The 18,616-nt window shown below is 50.5% G+C and overlaps 1 protein-coding gene across 2 annotated transcripts in view; it reads left to right on the top strand.

The window, feature by feature from the left end:
- ACAN (aggrecan) overlaps window positions 1-18,616 on the top strand; it is a 63,155-nt gene that overhangs the window by 38,942 nt on the left and 5,597 nt on the right. Inside the window, exons 10-13 of one of the 2 annotated variants that reach the window (XM_028161913.2) lie at window positions 660-953; window positions 2,745-2,960; window positions 5,806-9,048; window positions 16,917-17,030. In XM_028161913.2, the coding sequence (XP_028017714.1) occupies window positions 660-953; window positions 2,745-2,960; window positions 5,806-9,048; window positions 16,917-17,030 (3,867 nt within the window). The remainder of the gene's footprint in view (window positions 1-659; window positions 954-2,744; window positions 2,961-5,805; window positions 9,049-16,916; window positions 17,031-18,616) is intronic. The other variant, XM_057544025.1, reaches the window with a different exon arrangement.

Genomic DNA, 18,616 nt, shown 5'->3' with positions numbered 1-18,616 from the left:
TTCATTTCTTTTCATTTCAATTAAAATCACCAAATTACCGTTCCAGTGAACCCAATTTTGGAAATGCTCGTATTCAGGAAAGATCTCAACATTGCCACTCACTTGTTTTGGGAACTGGACAAGTTACTTAACCTCTCTAGGCCTCAGTTTCCTCATCTATAAAATGTGGCTGATTTATGCTTATGCCAGAGACTTTTTTGAGTATTAAATAAGACGTGCATGAAAAGTGTCTGGTATAAGCAGGTTTTCGGTAAATGTGAACTTCCTTCCCCCAAATCAGACAGAGACCCGGGTATTGTTCTGGTTATTGGGACCCCAACCCACAACAGTGGCTACAGGCCCCGCCTCCTGCCCTCGATGAGCTCACAGGGTGGGGATGACAGTGGGGCGGGTGGGTTGGCAGGTCCACAGCATTCAGTGCTCAGTGATTAAGTGCTGTGGTTTAGGGGAGCACAGGGTACCCAATGGAGTTCTTCTCTTAGCCAGAGGAGGGGGTGCCTAAGTGTGACTGGAGAATCCGGAAAGGAGGGAAGGAGGGGAGGTTCCTTCCATGGAGAGACACCAACTCGCTTAGTTCAGCTGCCCTGCCCCTGGGTGAGCAGAGGCTGCTCTGGCCATGAGGGTGGAGGGTCACACCTGCCATCTGCCTCTGCCCCCAGGGGAGGTGTTCTTCGCCACACGTCTGGAGCAGTTCACCTTCCAGGAAGCACAGGAGTTCTGTGAATCCCAAAACGCCACACTGGCCACCACGGGCCAGCTCTATGCTGCCTGGAGCCAAGGCCTGGACAAGTGCTACGCCGGCTGGCTATCTGACGGCAGCCTCCGCTACCCCATCGTCACCCCAAGGCCTGCCTGCGGCGGGGACAAGCCAGGTGTGAGAACCGTCTATCTCTACCCCAACCAGACAGGCCTCCTGGACCCGCTGTCCCGGCACCACGCCTTCTGCTTCCGAGGTACGTGCCTTCACCTCTCCTCCGGCACCCCTTCTGTCTGGGGTGGTGACTCCCCTGGCTCACCCCTCCTGACCTCCGTCCATCCATCACAGCAAAGAGGAAAAAGTCAGTTTTTCAGGGCAGGGGCAGCTCTGGAGCTAGCATGACCTTAGGCTTTGACCCCAAGGCAAGCACATCCTTCTAAAATGCTCCCAGAGACACATAGAGAGAAATGAGTAAGAACTTGGGCTCTAAGATCAGGCAGACCTGAATTTTAATCATGGCTCCGCTGCTTAGTAGCTGTGTGACCTTGTGCAAGTCACTTAACCTCTCCGTTCCTCTGCTTCATCTATAAAATAGTGATACAATAGTTCCTACCTCAAAGAGTTGCTGGAAGGATTAACAAGGGTAGTGCACACAGAATGCTTGGCATAGTGCCTAGGACATAGTAAATGCTCAATAAGTGTTACCTTTATTATTATAAATAAATAACACACACACATATATATACATGTACTGTTTTAATTTGTCCACCTTTGTTAAATTTTCACCTTCTAAATATTTCTGTGATGAGTTTAGTCAAATTATTATTCTTCACCAAGCACCAAAAATTCACATTTTAAATTGACCCATGCTGGGTACTTGATGCCATGTTACCAGAGTTCTGAGAGTGACGTCATCAAACAACTCAGTGGGCATGGCCAGGGCATGGCCAAGGCCTTGCTGGGTTCTGATTGGATGAGTTCTCACAGGGTCCACGGGTCTAGATGCACTGCCTAGAATGTAGATTGTAGTAATGGCTTTTGCCATATTTTACATATTATACATCAAAACTCAGTATATTTGTAACTGCCCGTGAATCTGTAATTATTTCAAAATAAAGTTAATTTTTAAAAAACCCTGAGTGCCCTAAAGTTTCCCAGACTTTCAGGTCCCCTTTTAAAACCTAATTCAAAGAAAGTTCAGTCCCACTCTGCCAGCCTAAGAAAGCCAATCCCCTCCCAGAGGATTTGATGAGTCTCTTACCCCAGTACCCTTCTCCCTGCTCTGGGAAGTAGAAGCCAAGCCAGTTAGCCTCCCAGTAAATTCCTCCCATGCATCTCCACCATCCATTCCCAACCCTCTGTAAACTCAGCCTCTTATATAACTGCCAAGAAGTTTGGCTTCCTTCCCAATCGAGCCCACTAAACCAGAACAATTACCCCCAGTCAATGAATCCTGCCTTCAGCCATCAGTGCCAGGATGGCTTCATGCATTTTAAATAGCACTCTCCTGATTTTGATCCAGACACACTTGGAATATAATTTCTGTCCCCAAGAAAGGCAGCATCATTGCAGTACTTGAGAGCAGAGAGTCTGGCACCAGATACTTGGATCCAAAGACTAGATCTATCACTTAGAAGCCACTGACACTGGACAAGTCACGTAACTCTGTGCCTTAGTTTCCCTATCTGTAAATGAGATAATAGTATCTGTTTCACATGGCCATTGTGGGATAAAGTGATTTTATATACATAACACCTTTAAACAACTCCTGGCAGGTATAATAGATTCTGCAGAAGAGGTGCCCCAGACCACCCTGAAATAAAGTGCCGATGGTGTGTACATATCGATACAGCTGATGCAAAAGGCTCTTATTAATTGAGGACAAGAGCCATCCTACTGGACTGGGCGGGGCGGTGGGAGGCCGAGGACAAGTAAGGTTTGTGCACAGGCCTGGCCCACCTCAGAATCCCGTAGTTCCCCTCAAGAAGGGCCAGCCTGGGTCGGGTCACTGGTAAGAAGGAACCCTCACCACCCACATGCCCTTTAGGCATCTCGGCGGCGCCCTCTCCAGGAGAAGAGGAGGGTAGCGCACCCACAGAGCTCCCTGAGGTGGAAGACTGGATCGCTACTGAAGTGGGGCCCAGCGTGGCTGCGGTCCCTGTTGGGGAGGAGACGACTGCAATCCCAGAATTCACCACTGAGCCAGAAAACCAGACGGAATGGGAGCCCGCCTACACGCCAGCGGGCACTTCCCCACTGCCAGGTCTGTGTGGCTTGGGGTCCGGGGCACGTCCCAATGCATCACACGCCTGGCAGCCTAGGGTGTGCCCTGGGTGGGGGGAGGGCAGGGTTGTCTCTCCCTGGGACTTGTGCTCTGTTTCCCCAGCCCTTACACTAGCTAAGTGTGCCGCTGTGGGCAACTTCGGGAGAGAAAGGGCAGCTTTGTTCATAAAACACACCTCTTTCCCTCTCTCTCTGTCTCTGTCTTTCTCTCTCTCCGCACTGTCTTCCAGCTACACACCCCAAATGCCCAGCACTGTATCAGTCAGAAGGCTCTCACTCTGTGCTCCTGCATTTACACGCCTCCTCTCTAACCTCTTAAAAACTCTCTTGCAGGAGGAGTTCCAGTAGAGGGGAAAGGGCCTGGGAGGGGGTGGCTGTGGGCAATCTGACTGTGACCTGTCTCCTTGCCCTGCTTCTCCTTCCGTGTCCCTCTTCTGGGCCAGGCGTCCCCAGTCAGAACTTGCTGAGCAACATCTGTTATGATTAAATCAGATGGGACTTGATGGGATGAAATCTGAAGACCCCCAAACCCTATTGGAAAAAGCGTTTTGTAGCCATAAGGTTTGGGAAATCCTGGCTTACAGGAAGATACAGATTTCCCCTACTGCAGACCTTATCAGAGCCTTGGATATGCTAATATGCTAATATGTAAGGCAGAGGGGGGCAATGTATTCAGTGTGTGCCAAATGAATCTGATCACAGGGTCTTTTTTTTTCTCACGGAGCATTTTCTTTTTTTTAAAAATTATTTATTTGTTTATTATTTATTTATTTATTTATTTATTTTGGCTGCATTGGGTCTTCGTTGCTGTACATGGGCTTTCTCTAGTTGTGGCGAGTGGGGGCTGCTCTTCGTTGCAGTGTGTGGGCTTCTCAGGGCTTCTCATTGCGGTGGCTTCTCTTGTTGCAGAGCACGGGCTCTAGGTGCACGGGCTTCAGTAGTTGTGGCTCGTGGGCTGTAGAGCGCAGGCTCAGTTGTTGTGGAGCACGGGCTTAGTTGCTCTGCAGCAATGTGGGATCTTCCCAGACCAGGGCTCGAACCCATGTCCCCTACATTGGCAGGTAGATTCTTAACCACTGCACCACCAGGGAAGCCCCTTCATGGAGCATTTTTAACATGGCCCCCTTTGGGTAAGGCTGAATTAGAGCAATGCACAGTAACCTGTGTGCACCTTTTAGAGTCAGCTCGCCCAGGCGTACATGCATTTGAAGAAAGGAATATATCAAGGCTTCCCAATAATTTATCCAGTCATTCAGTGCACAGTTCCCAAGCAATCTGGCCACACCAAGTGCTCCTCTGGGTGCTGGAAATGCAAAACCAGAAGGTAAAGGTGCATCAGTGGAGCAGGTGGGATTCTAACCCCGAGACCTCACCCAGCAGCCACACCTGCTTGAGGCCCTTTCCTTGACCTTCACCAGGACAAGAATAACCAAGTCCTCTTTGGCATGAGTATGTGGCTTGGCACAGGACTCGGGAAGCCACTAACGGGAGTTATCCATGGGAGGGGACTCCAGTGGCCCCATAGAAATGTTTTCCAATGTTTCTTCAGTTCCCCACCACCTCGCTGATTTGAGCCTTATCAGGGAACCATCTCTACTGCTGTTAATTCTGTACCTTTTTCTTTAAATTGACTTCCTTTTGAAAAGAAAGGTAGACGTATTTCAAAGAGAAACATTGTATCATATCTGTAAGTGGCTATTTTCTGGTATGTGCTGTGTGTGTGTGTATACATATATATATGTGTATATATATACATATATATGTATATATATATGTATATATATGTGTGTGTGTATATATATATATATATATATATATATATGGTTGGCCAAAAAGTTCATTCGGGTTTTTCCATAGCCTCTTACGGAAAAACGCAAACGAACTTTTGGGCAACCCAATACACGTATGTGTGTGTGTGTGTATATATCCATCTAAAATCGTCTTGCATGTCACCACTGCTATATCGAACTCCCCACCCCCCTCCAGGATTCTCCTTTAAGTGAGAGTAGGCTGTAAACCTGCCCACTGGGACCCAGTACCCTCTGTGCTCATGTTCTCTGCCTGGGAAATTAGCCCAAAAATACATGCAAGGTATAATGCCAGCTAGTTATTTTTAAATGCCAAAGGAAACAAGACAGAAAGAAAATAATGTAACCATGATTATTTAGGATGGTGGGGTTGTCTTTTCTTTTCTTTTTTTCCTATATTTTCCAAATCCTCTGTAATAGGGCTCTGAGAATTGAAAAAGTTGATGTATTTTTGCAAACATCACCTGGCCCTCTCAGCCTCAGAGGGATGGGTTCCGATGAACAATTCCCACTTTCAAGGAGTATCAGCATGGTAGGGAGAACTTATTAAAACACATAGTGCCATGTCCCGCCCCAGAATTCCTAAGTCAGTGGAGCTGGGGTAGGATCTGAGAATTCGCTTTTCTGTCAAGCTCCCAGGTGGTGCTGGTGCTGATGGTCCGGAGACCACACTTTAAAAATTATGGTTTTAGATAAATGAGGTAATAATGTGGAAGTACTTGAAAGGTGACGTTGGCTGTCTTCAGTGGCAGCCAGTCCCCCACATTCTGTGACTAGTGTGAATGGCGCCCCCGAGGGCCTCACAAAGCATAGCCTGAGGGTGGTGGGGAGTTTCCTGGTCCCCATCCTTCCCAAGAGGCTGTGCGAGGTTCCATTAGCAAATGCCTGGACACATCTCTGAGTTCTTGAGAGAAAAGTTTTACTGTGGAAGGAATGGAGTTCAGCTTCTCTGCATGAGCTTAAAATGGGGCAGAGTTACTAAATCCACACCTCATCTTTCTTCTTCCTTTCCTCCAGAGATCCCTCCTACGTGGCTTCCCACTAGCGCAGCAACAGAGGAGAGCACAGAAGGCCCTTCTGCAACGGAAGTGCCCTCAGCCTCGGAGGAGCCATTGCCCTCAGAAAAGCCGTTGCCCTCAGAAGAACCATTCCCCTCAGAGGAGCCATTCCCCTCAGAGGAACCATCCACACTTACAGCTCCAGTGCCCAGCAGGACTGAGCTGCCAGGCTCTGGGGAGGTATCTGGGGTGCCTGAAGTCAGTGGTGACTTCACAGGCAGTGGAGAAATTTCAGGACACCTAGAGTCCAGTGGGCAGCCCTCAGGGGAAATTGCAAGTGGACTGCCCTCTGAAGACCTTGACTTCAGTGGGCTCACCTCTACAGTGGTCTCAGGCCTGCCTGTGGAAAGCGGACTGGCTTCAGGAGATGAAGATAGAATTACGTGGACCAGCACTCCTGAAGTTGACAGGTTGCCCTCTGGAGGTGAGGTCCCAGAGGGCTCTGTCTCTGGAGTAGGGGACCTCAGTGGACTGCCTTCTGGAGAAGGTCCAGAAGTCTCTGCTTCTGGAGTAGGGGACATCAGTGGACTTCCTTCTGGAAGAGAGGACCTAGAGACCTCTGTCTCTGGAGTAGAGGACCTCAGTGGACTTCCTTCTGGAGAAGGTCCAGAAGTCTCTGCCTCTGGAGTAGGGGACCTCAGTGGACTTCCTTCTGGAGGAGAGGACCTCAGTGGACTTCCTTCTGGAGAAGGTCCAGAAGCCTCTGCCTCTGGAATAGAGGATCTCAGCAGACTTCCTTCTGGAGAAGGTCCAGAAGCCTTTGCCTCTGGAGTAGAGGACCTTAGTGGACTTCCTTCTGGAAGAGAGGGTCTAGAGACCTCTGCCTCTGGGGTAGGGGACCTCAGTGGGCTTCCTTCTGGAGAAGGTCCAGAAGCCTCTGCCTCTGGAGTAGGGGACATCAGTGGACTTCCTTCTGGAGGAGAGGGTCTAGAGACCTCTGTCTCTGGAGTAGAGGACCTCAGTGGACTTCCTTCTGTAGGTGAGGATCATCTAGAGACCTCTGCTTCTGGAGTAGGGGACCTTAGTGGACTTCCTTCTGGAAGGGAAAGTCTGGAGATCTCTGCTTCTGGAGCTGAGGATCTTAGTGGGTTGACTTCTGGAAAAGAAGACTTGATTGGGTCAGCTTCTGGAGTCTTGGACCTTGGCAGAATACCTTCTGGAACTCTAGGAAGTGGGCAAGCTCCAGAAGCAAGTGGCCTTCCCTCTGGATTTAGTGGTGAGTATTCTGGGGTGGACCTTGGAAGTGGCCCATCTTCTGGCCTTCCTGACTTCAGTGGACTTCCATCTGGGTTCCCAACTGTCTCCCTAGTGGATACTACATTGGTGGAAGTGGTCACAGCCACCACTGCAGGTGAACTAGAAGGAAGGGGAACCATTGGCATCAGTGGTGCTGGAGAAACATCTGGGCTGCCCTTCAGTGAGTTGGACATTAGTGGAGGAGCAAGCGGACTCTCTTCAGGAGCTGAACTCAGTGGCCAGGCATCTGGGTCTCCTGACATCAGTGGGGAAACATCTGGACTCTTTGGTGTCAGTGGACAGCCATCAGGGTTTCCTGACATTAGTGGGGGAACATCTGGGCTTTTCGAAGTCAGTGGGCGGCCATCAGGGTTTTCTGGGGAAACATCTGGTGTGACTGAGCTTAGTGGACTGTCCTCCGGACAACCAGAAATCAGTGGAGAAGCTTCTGGAGTTCTTTCTGGCATTGGTCCACCATTTGGCATAACTGACCTGAGTGGAGAAACGTCCGGGATCCCTGATCTCAGTGGGCAGCCATCAGGGTTACCAGGGTTCAGTGGGACAACATCCGGAATCCCTGACCTGGTTTCCAGTGCTGTGAGTGGCAGTGGTGAATCTTCTGGCATTACATTCGTGGACACCAGTTTGGTTGAAGTGACCCCAACTACATTTAAAGAAGAAGAAGGTTTAGGGTCCGTGGAACTCAGTGGCCTCCCTTCAGGAGAGGCAGATCTCTCAGGCACATCTGGGATAGTGGATGTCAGTGGACTATCTTCTGGAGTAATTGACTCCAGTGGGTTTACACCCCAGCCTCCGGAATCCAGTGGCCTGCCAAGCAGAGTAGCTGAGGTCAGTGGCGAGTCCTCTGGAGCTGAGAGTGGGAGCAGCCTGCCCTCCGGAGAATATGACGGCCGTGGACTTCCATCTGGTTTCTCCACTGTCTCTCTTGTAGACAGAACTTTGGTGGAATCTGTAACCCAGGCTCCAACAGCCCAAGAAGCAGGAGAAGGGCCTTCGGGCATTTTGGAACTTAGTGGTGCCCCTTCTGGGGCACCAGACATGTCCGGAGACCATTCGGGACTTTTGGACCGAAGTGGACTTCAGTCTGGACTGGTAGAGCCCAGTGGAGAGCCATCAAGTACTCCATATTTTAGTGGGGACTTTTCTGGCACCACTGATGTAAGCGGAGAATCCTCTGCACCCACGAGCACAAGTGGGGAGGCCTCAGGACTTCCAGAAGTTACTTTAATCACTTCTGAGTTCGTGGAGGGTGTTACTGAACCAACTGTTTCCCAGGAACTGGGCCAAAGACCCCCTGTAACATACACCCCCCAGCGTTTTGAGTCCAGTGGAGAAGCCTCTGCCTCTGGAGATGCACCAAGGTTCCCCGGGTCTGGGGTAGAAGCATCATCAGTCCCAGAATCTAGCAGCGAGACGTCCGCCTATCCTGAGGCTGAGGTGGGAGCATCTGCTGCCCCCGAGGCCAGCGGAGGCACTTCCAGGTCCCCTGATCTGAGTGAAACCACCTCCGCCTTCCATGAAGCTGATCTGGAGGGAGCCTCAGGCCTGGGAGTGAGAGGTAGCACCTCAGCCTTTCAGGAAGGCCCCAGGGAGGGCTCGGCTGCCCCGGAAGTGAGTGGAGAGTCAACCACCACCTATGATGTGGGCACAGAGGCATCAGGTTCACCTTCGGCTACTCCCGTGGCTTCTGGAGACAGGACTGAAATCAGCAGAGACCTGTCTGGTCACACCTCGGGGTTGGATGTTGTCATCAGCACCACCATCCTGGAATCCAAGTGGACTCAGCAGACCCAGAGCCCTGCAGAGGCGCATCCAGAAATCGAGTCCTCAAGCCCCGTGCACTCAGGAGAAGAGACCCAAACAGCCGAAATACCCACCTCCCCAACTGATGCTTCCATCCCAACCTCTCCAGGAGGGACAGATGAATCAGAGGCAACCATGGCAGGTATTGTTGGGATTATTTTCCTTTAAATGGGTTTGGGTAGTTCAGACTGTAGCCGTGTAGATTCACGTTCTGAGCACAGATGAGCTGTGCAGCCTCAAGTAAGTTTCTTAACCTCTCTGAGCATCATCTGTAGAATGGGAATAGTACCAAGGAAGATTAAGCAAGATATAAATATGTAGAGAACAAGCATCATACTTTGCACACAGTGCACACTTGTAGATGCGTGATTACTGTTACAGTGGAGTTACATGACACAAACATTTATATGTGAATTCAACTGTCTGTACTTGGCACGAGAAGCACTATTTAGATAGTGCTGGAAATTCTGCTCATGCCCCTTTCCATGGAGTGAGTGTGAGATGAGAGAATGAATCTACTGATGACATTTATGCCCCAGTATTTGCTTTGTGCAGGGTGAAAACCTGCACAGTTCAAGGAACTATGAAGCGTCATTTTGGCTGTGTCCTGTCTTTAGACCCTGCCTCCCCACCCTCACCCTGTGCAGGTGAATCCTCTGTACTATAGTGATGGCCTCACCTTGACACAAACCTGGCACTGGGCACCAGAGGCTGATGATTTTCCTTTGCTTTTTGTGTGGAATCCCTTGCCTCCCCCTGTGTACTGAGAGACCTTCCCCAGTCAGAGAGCCCCCAACCGCTCCCAGATGCTGGGGCTCAGGAGGGACAGAGACCTCAGAAGCGTGTTGACCCAGAACCAGCCTTGTGGGCTTCTGGGGCCTCAGGCCCCACCCTCGAGGTCGTAGAGGCTGCGCTGTACCCCAGGCAGCTACATTCTTGATGCTCAGCCTCTCCCTGGGGGTTGCAGACCCCACCACCTGTGCCAAGGAGCCCTGCGGTGCTGGGACCTGCCAGGAGATGGAGGGACACGTCATATGCCTGTGCCCCCCCGGCCACACTGGCAAGCACTGCGACATAGGTAAGACCCTCATAGGCCATGGGGGTGCAGGCAGAGGGGTTGGGAGGAGGCAACCAAAGTCAGTTGGGGCTCAGGCTTCTCACACTGGGAAGGAGAGTACACGGTGATGTGCTGGGTAGCAGGCACAGGGTAAACACAGCAGTCTTTCTAGAGCGTCCGGTCTACATGGTGGTTTAGGAGAAAAAAGTCAAGTAATTAAACTGAGAAGTAGTTCGTTTTTTTTTTTTGTCAAGCCAATGATTGTTTTATGAGTAGAATGCAAAACGTGCTGGAATTTTGAAGATAAAACTTGAGACTTCAAAGAAATGTTGAGCTAGGGCGTGTGTTGAGGAGACCCCGTCACGCCCCGCAGTTCCCGGGAGAGAATCTCCATGGGGGCTGTCTTGCATCATACAGAGTGGAGCCCTCCAGGAAAGCCCCTATGGTCCCCTCCACGCTTGCGTCTGGGTGGGGTTTGGGTCCCCTTCTTGCCCTGAAGGAGATGACACAGACAGAGCTTGTCCCAGCTCCCAGCTCCAGGATTCATGGCTGCAGGTCAGCTGTGACCCAGCAGTGCCCCACCCCTGGGCACCCACCACCCTGGGGCCCCTGTTTGCCCAAGCAGCTTGTGGGATGAGTGAGGAGCCTGGGGGATCCTCTGATTGGAGGTGGCCCTGAAAACAAGATGATTAGAATCTACCTGTCGCTCCCTAAACACCTTGAGGCCTGTGGCCATGAGGACATCTCAGCTCATTAACATCACCACCTTTGAGAAAAGAAACGCCCAGTCCCCTCCACGCTCAGATTCTTGGGTTAGCTCTCTGCGCTGCTCCCAGGCCCTTAGCCCCGCCCTGTCTGAAGTCAGGCATCAGAGACCCAAGGCCTTCCCTAAAAGGGCTTCATACCTAGGACACATGCAAAATACCTTTACATCATACACAAAGAAGCATTCTGTGTTTATAGACATTAATATATATGCAAAATAACACCTCATAATACATTATATACTCATAATATAAAGACGCTGTATCCTTGGCACTTAGACAGGAAATATATATGTTTATATAAACAGGCACTAGGGTGAATACCTATTCACTCTCTCCCGATTTGGAGTCAGCCTCTGCCCACGTGTGGGGGGCCGTGACTGGGAACACTATGGGCCTCCGTGGCCAGAGAAGGTAGGCTCTCCTAGGAAGGTCCTGGCCTTTCTACCGAGGGGACAGTGTTCCCACTGAGCCATAGTGACCCCAGGGGCTATAGACATACCCCTCTGTCGTCCACCCCCAAGGGGAAGGCAGAGCATTGGCTCTGTCCTGGGAGAGCCCACCCCTGATGAAAACTTAGGGAGACCTTGTGCGCTTTCCAGCACACAAAGTCTTCAGTCGGCAGTGGGAGTGGCTCTGTCTGTCCCGTGAGCAGTGCCTCTGGGGGGCATCGTGCCAGGTGTGCAGACACGTCCCCCCCTGGGTCTGGGTGTGCAGGTGGAGAGCAGCAGGGGGCCCATCTTGGGTGAAGTGTTGTGGAGCTCAGCTCTGTTGGCCAGCTCAGCCTGGGTCAGCGAGGAACAGACTCAGAGCCCGACAGGACTTCCGGGGTGGGGACAGCCACCAGGACCCCTTGCCCTCTTTTGGTATCTTCTGACACCTCTCTCCATTCTTAGCAACTGCTTCCCCAACCTGATGCTTGAAGCAAAAATGTAACACTGGTATCAGAAGTCACACAGCAATCCTCATGTCCTGGCACCTCTGAAATTAGAAGTAGGTGACAATGGGCCTTAACTAATCTGCTATAAGGACAACTTTTCTCTAATGGTGTATATTTCCAAAGGGCTTTCTTTCCCACAGTTTCTTCCTAGGCAGCTCTGAGAGCTTGGTAATCATCCCCATTTGAAACTGCAGCACAGAGAGGTTAAGTGATTTGCCTAACTTCACTGAGCAAGTCCAATCAAGAACTGAGGTGTTCGCTGTTTAACACACTCGGTTAAATAAGAAGCCTTCTCTTGAACATAACAACCGGTTGTCGGTCTTAAAGAGCTAGAAGCCAGACTTCAGGGGAACCAGAATGAAGAATAGCTGTAGAATTGGAGTTGGTCCAACTAGACACTCACAGACAAGCCCTCACTACCTCATTTGTAAATAGGGTCAAAGGTAGTGGTTCTCAGCTTTAAAAAATTCTGATGCCTGGGCCCCACCCCCACAGATTCTGATTGGAATGGTCCTGTGGCCTTGGCACTGGGGTTTTTTAAACTCCCAAGTGACTCCAGTGTGCAGGCAGAGCTGAGAAACACTGCTATGAGGATTAAGATCGTCTGTGTACATCTGACCAGTTCCCCTTCCCCATCTCTCAAGCCACTGATTACAAAAAGCTTTGTCATCTCTAAAGGGCAAGTGGTAAGAGTCATCCACATGCAAAATCTGGGGTCTCATTGCCCATGACTCTACCCCTGGTGTCCCAAGTCGCTCCTGTTCAATTCAAGCTCAAGATTTGGTGCTTCCAAAAGGACTGCAGAAGGTGTCCAGTATCCACAGATCACCCACCTGTCATCTGGCTCTAGAACTGGGAACCACAGGTTGTTAAAAGACCGTATAGATCAGTGCCATCTTGTTTAGTCAGCGTTCCTTAAATAAGTTCTTGATAAATTATTAATCTCTACTCTTTACATCAAAATAAATATGTTTAATGAATACTTAGATTCTTTAGCAATTAAAAGCAGGACTGGGGACTTCCCTGGCGGTCCAGTGGTTAAGACTCTGCGCTTCCCACTGCAGGGGGTCAGGGAACTAAGATTCCGCATGCCTAGCAATGTGGCCAAAAAAAAAAAAAAAAGCAGGACTATCCTATTCGGATCCACTTAAAAAGCAGAAGCATCCTCCCCACCTCCATTGCTAATACAGTACTTCCTGTGGGGATTAGATTTCTGATTCTGAGGTTTCAATCCTGGTTACTCCTTAGAATCACCTGGGATGTTTTTAAAAAGCAGTATACCTGGGCCCCGCCCTGAGCTATTCTGATTCACTTGGTCTGGGGGGGGGGGGGGGGGGGGGACTCTGATGGTGTTGGTAATTTTTTTTAATCTAAAGATTAACTACCACAGTGATTCTAATGGGCAGCTAAATTTGAGAGATCAGATCTCACGTCCAATTTCCCACCAATCACTGGCATTGCCTGGATTTCTCTAAACTCCTTGGTTAGAAGGGCATGAACTTAAAATTTAATCAGCCTCTTTTCTGTTTAACTGACATCTTTTACTTTGTGGGCTTGGGGTTCTGATCGATGACCTGACCCTGTCTCTCCCCCTAGTGGGGTGATATTTGAATTCCAGTGACACCTTATCCCTGGGAGGTGGGGGGAAGTGCTTTCCAAGCAAGTGAAAATACAGGGTTACAAGTGAAAATACAAATTACACCTTCTTGACTTGACTTAACCAAGAAGTCCATGGGCAGATTTTAACAGGCAACTAATTGAATTTAGCAGGATATTAAAGTTACATTCAAGATCAAACTTTAAAAACATAACATCAACAACTTGATAGTATAAATAACTATAACATACTTTTAATCTAATCATGTTTGTTTTTAAAGCAAATTGGAACTGATAAATATGCTCTTGTAATCCTTCTGTCGATTGTGATACACCAGAAAGTGAGTGTACGTATTCAATTCTGTTCATCCTGATTGATCTTAGGCCTTTGCAGGGTGCAGAGCATCTACTGAGCTAAGAAATTGTCTCTGTGCTTCTTGAGGAGATTGTCCCCCTATCCTTGTCCAGGAAAGTCATGTCCAGGGTCACCACATACAGCTGCACAGGTTGTACACTGAACAACTTGAGGGGTACCATTCATACCATGCTATTTACGAGTGGCAACCCCTTTGGTTGGGTATCACTTGAGTAAAAGCGCCTGCTGTCACTTCATTCAACCTTTTCTATGAACAAAGTAAGCTCTAACTTGGAAATCCTGGGCTCTGACCCAGACAACAGCTGGACAAGACCTCTTCAGGGTGGAGACCTGTGGTCTCCAATTCAGACGCCAAAGTGATTATTTGCAAGTAACTTTATTTCCCTCACCTTTACCAGGGTTCTCAGTTATTTTCTCCCTTAAGTTAGAGATATCACTAGAGGGCCTTGTTCAGGAACAAACCATCCCTTTTGATTAGAGTAGAGAGAAGAGGACTCAAAGTCCCTGCTTAGTGATGACCGGTGAGCCCTTGGCTGGGGAAGCAGAAATGGTAATGAGATGCTGAGATCCAGGACTCCAGTGTCTCTCTCTCTCTCCATGTGGAACAGAGGCCCAGCTTTCATCCTCATGGTCTAATTCTCTCCTCCATCTTCTCCAGTCTGTCTCCCCCACTTACCAGCATGGGCAGGTCACTTCATTTGTTTTCTTATCTGTAAAATGGCCCAGCGACGTCCATGCCATAGGGCCGCTGGGAGGATAAGTGTGTGAGAGACATAGTGTCTGGCTCAGAGAAGATTTTTGGGAGATATTGGATCCCTCTCTTTCCTCTCTTCTTTCACACCGTCTGCCCGTTGCCCAAAGCCCTTCCCGTCCTCCATCTGCCGTCACCTTGTCTGGGGTACCCAAAGTACAGCAGGGCCCAGCCCAACCCTTCTCATGGTTCCAGAAGACAAGCAATGTTCTAATTGCCTTCACAGAAAGAGGTGGGCAAATCAGGGCCAGAGTGGCTCTTCCAGCCAGTGGAAGGGGAGAGGACGCACCACAAGCCTGAGAAGGCCCCACACAGGATGCTCAGCCCTCTCCCTACTGCTGAAGGCCTCTCTAAGCTGCCCCAGTGCCACTCACAGGCTCTGGTCTTCAGGATTATGGCCCTTCCTTTCCTCCTCATCTGTGAATCCAGGGCCCTGCATAAAACAGCTTCTGAGCCCGGGAACCTGGTTCCTTGGGTTTCAGTCCCTGCAGACTTCTCAGATCCTGTGCCCTGGCCAAACACCAAAGGAAAACTGTCCCGGACCTCATGCTGCCTTGCGGGGGCGAGTGATGTGAAATAAGCTTCTGGTACCACCGGAAGCTACCTGGCCCGAACTCCCTCGGGGCCTCCGCCCTCCCGCCCTCTCCCACGTGGGTTGGCCAGAGGCCCCAGGGTTGATGTCTGGCTCTTCTCCCCACGGGCCACTCCTGTCCCCTGCTCTGTACAACTGCTTTAGCGCCTACATTTGCTTAATACCCCCTTGCCCAGTGCTTCCCATCTTCCATAATGACGCTAAGGGACGAAAGACAACAGTAGCTTTTCTGAAGCAGGAGAACCTCCCCCAGCTTCCGCCCACCGGCCTGACCTATTGCTGCTACTGCTGCTGCTGGGAATCCTGGTGCATGCTGGGAATCCAAGTGCATGCTGGGATTTCAGTCCGTTCCTCCATGCATTTTGGTTTTGCTTGGAACAGTTTCAAACTTGGAACTGTTGGTTTCTAGCCCATGGTGTACACTCCCTGAAATAAAGTCAAGAACTTCGTGGGAAGAGAGACATACCTGAGGACTTGAGATTTTCAGGCCTCCCATTGCACAAACCCAGCTCTGGTCTAGATAACATCGGCTATGCACTAGTGAAAAGGATCCAGAAGAAAGTGCTTTTATCTTCTTATCAGAGGATTGACTTTAAGATCTAGTCTGTTCTTATGAGAGGTAAGAACTAAGTCCTGGAACATATTCAGGGAGCTGCCTACGTGGAGACCACCCACAGACACGCCAGGTCCTGAAGGTTGTATGAACATAGCTGTACGTATCATGCTGCCCCCATAAGCCAGTGGAACCCTTTCATTCCAGAATTTTATTAATCCCCTGGGAAGAGGAGCTTCACAATACCTTTTATCATGTTCCCAGAGGAAGTAACCCAGCCGGTGTTTTTGGAGAACGAATACAAAGAGAGTAGACGGATCCTGTAGGTCTCTGGCTTCTCTGAAAGTGCAGAAAGACCAGATTAGGAGTTTCAGTTCTCACCTTGGCTAATGGATGAAAATTTGAGGCAAAGGCCAATGACTTACCAATGTAAGTCCCACAAAGAAGTTGGATCACAAAGAACATCCTGGACCAGAAGAACAGAAGGAAAGAAGAGTCTTCTGGGGAACAGAGGCTGATGGGGACCTGCCAGTATCCCAGGCTGGTGCTGGTGGATGGCCACTTACTAAACGCCTCTCTGGCTTCAAACACTGGCCTCCCGCTGGCCAGGATGCAGCCCTTCTAGAAATCATGACTCATTGGAGATGTCCATTTCTGAGGCCTTAAACTGGAAGGAGATTACATGGGGAAATATTAGGCTGGGTTTCTGTCCCTTCCCCCAAGATAACAATGTTGGCTTCATCTTTATAAGATACTCTAGAATCTTATTTACTGAAGACAAAGAAGGTGTCTGCAACCAAAAAAAAAAAAATCTAACAAGTCTCATGCGGATATCCCACACTGCCATTTTCTCATGATCCTATACTCTGTGAACCACTTCTAGCTTCTTTGTTCTAGTACTGCACGGCCTTGTCCTCTTTCCTTGGTTCATAACTACAGAAGAAGCTAGGAAAAGAAAGAGGTGGAACCAAGCTTCAAGAACTGGAATTCCAGTGTCCTTGCTCACCGCCATGTTTGAGAGCCAATTCAGACCTCAAGGCCTCTTGAAATATTCACAAGAGAAGACGTCCTGGAGGAACTCCAAGCTCACTCTCACAGTAGGCATTTGCCCTCAGAAGCAGCAGATCCCTTCACCCACTGGGAAACCTGGCTCCAGTGCTCCAAGCTTGCCCATCCAGAACCACACACATCCGAGAAAACCCTTGTTGGATCTTTGGCTCAGCACTCCACGATGGCGGCAGCAGCAGCAGCAGCAACAGTCCTTAGGAAATCCAGGGCTCTGGAGAGCAGCGGGGCTGGCCACCCCTAAAGAAGCTGCAGTGCAATTGTGAAGCTGGAGTTGCCGGCAGGAGTCCTAATGGTGGCCCTTGGTTTCTTGCAGACGTTGACGAGTGCCTCGCAAGCCCTTGTCTGAATGGAGCCACCTGCGTGGACGCCATCGACTCTTTCACATGCTTATGCCTTCCCAGCTACCAAGGGGACCTGTGTGAGATCGGTACGACCGTCTCGGCTTCAGCTAATGTTACTAACTGCTGCACCCCCCTCTTCCTCCCTCATCCTTCCCTGCTAACCACAGGTTCTAGGCCCTGTGGGGCCCCCAAGATCCATCCAGACAGCCCCTTCAGGGGCCACAAGTGAGAAGTCGGCCCCACTCATTCTCACTCCTTCTCTTGCTGTTCCCTGCGGAAACCCTCCTCTGGGGCACTGGCTGATCTGACTGCAGAAGAGACATGCAGGCCGGGCCAGCCTGCACTTTGGAAGGTGGGGCTCTGGGGCACCTTTCAAACACTAACCTGCTCCAGGGCTTCCAGATGCCACCAGCAAAGTTGGTGCATGCATCAGACTAAGAAGACAGAGGCAATTCCATGCATTTGTCTTGAAGGACACTATGGGTGGGAGTCATTGGTTCTTGCTCCGGATGAGAGCCCCGGATCTTCCCAGCATGGCCATGGGCATGTGTCTGCCTGCCGTATTGCCCACGGGACCTCGGTGGCCCCTCCATGGCCTTGGGAGCCACCGTGCCACACTGGTCAAGCTGCCTTCCTCTTCTTCTCTGGCAAGAGCTATGGTCTGTCTGTCTGAGAGCTCCCGTGTCACCAGCATGCTCAAGTCATGCATGCACAAGGACAGCTGCATGTCACCTTGTCCTCATTGCCACCGTGACAGCTGCCACGTCAGTGCCACTCCGGTCCATGCTTCCTTGCTCCCTCCCTTGTGCAAGGCAAAAGGCTGGCCAGAGAGAACAGAGCCTCGCTGCAAGGGCTCTGAGCTTCCTCTCTTGGGCCTTGCCAACCCCTCAGTTTCTGCACCTGGGCCAGGCCCTGCCAAAGGGAGCTGTGGGCCAGGAACTTCCTGAGGCCAGACTGAGCCCACAGCCCTCTCACCTTCAGTGTTTCCTAGTCTCCCCATCTCAGGGCCACCCCAACTCAGAAAGGGGGAGATGGAGCTTGCAGTTGCTAGTAGCAATGGTCTGTGCAGAACTGGAAGTGTTTAGGGGCTCAAAACCATTTTCAATGAACTCTCAATTTAGACATCCCAGAAACTTCCAGACAGCAACTGAAACTCCTAATCAGAGTGGGAAGGTAGTTTTGGATTGCATGTTCCTTGGAGGCACTGCCAAGGTTACAGACTGGTGGAGGAACTTCTGGAAGAAAAGACTTGGCCTGGACCCTCCTTCCCTGCAGCCTCCCATTCTCCACCTTCACCCCAAGACTCCAAGAAATTGGTGCATGGGGTCTTGTCTGGGGTGGGAGTGGAGGATTACAAGGATTTCCTCCCCAGGGTGTCAGAATATTTGCCACAGGGAGAAGGGCATGGAATGTCCACGCAGACAACAGCTCTTGGGTGTCAGACTGGGAGAGGAAGTGCCCTGCTGGAGTGGAGGCCAGGCCCGCAGAGGGCTCTGCACTCTGATGGAGCAGACAGAGGGTGCCAGAGCCCCTGAACTGGGCCCTGGGCCTGGGCGCCCAACTGAGCAGGGCTGCATCTCTTCTCCTACTCCAATCCTGAGCGCTCACCACCCCAAGGGTGCTTCAAGCCTTGGCTCTGGCCCTGCTCCTTCTTGCAGCCTTCCTGGAATTC

The sequence above is a fragment of the Balaenoptera acutorostrata genome, chromosome 3 (genome assembly GCF_949987535.1).
Source record: "Balaenoptera acutorostrata chromosome 3, mBalAcu1.1, whole genome shotgun sequence".
Classification (NCBI taxonomy): domain Eukaryota; kingdom Metazoa; phylum Chordata; class Mammalia; order Artiodactyla; family Balaenopteridae; genus Balaenoptera; species Balaenoptera acutorostrata.
Note: the sequence above shows the minus strand (reverse complement) of the source record. Positions and strands in the feature narration are given on the sequence as shown.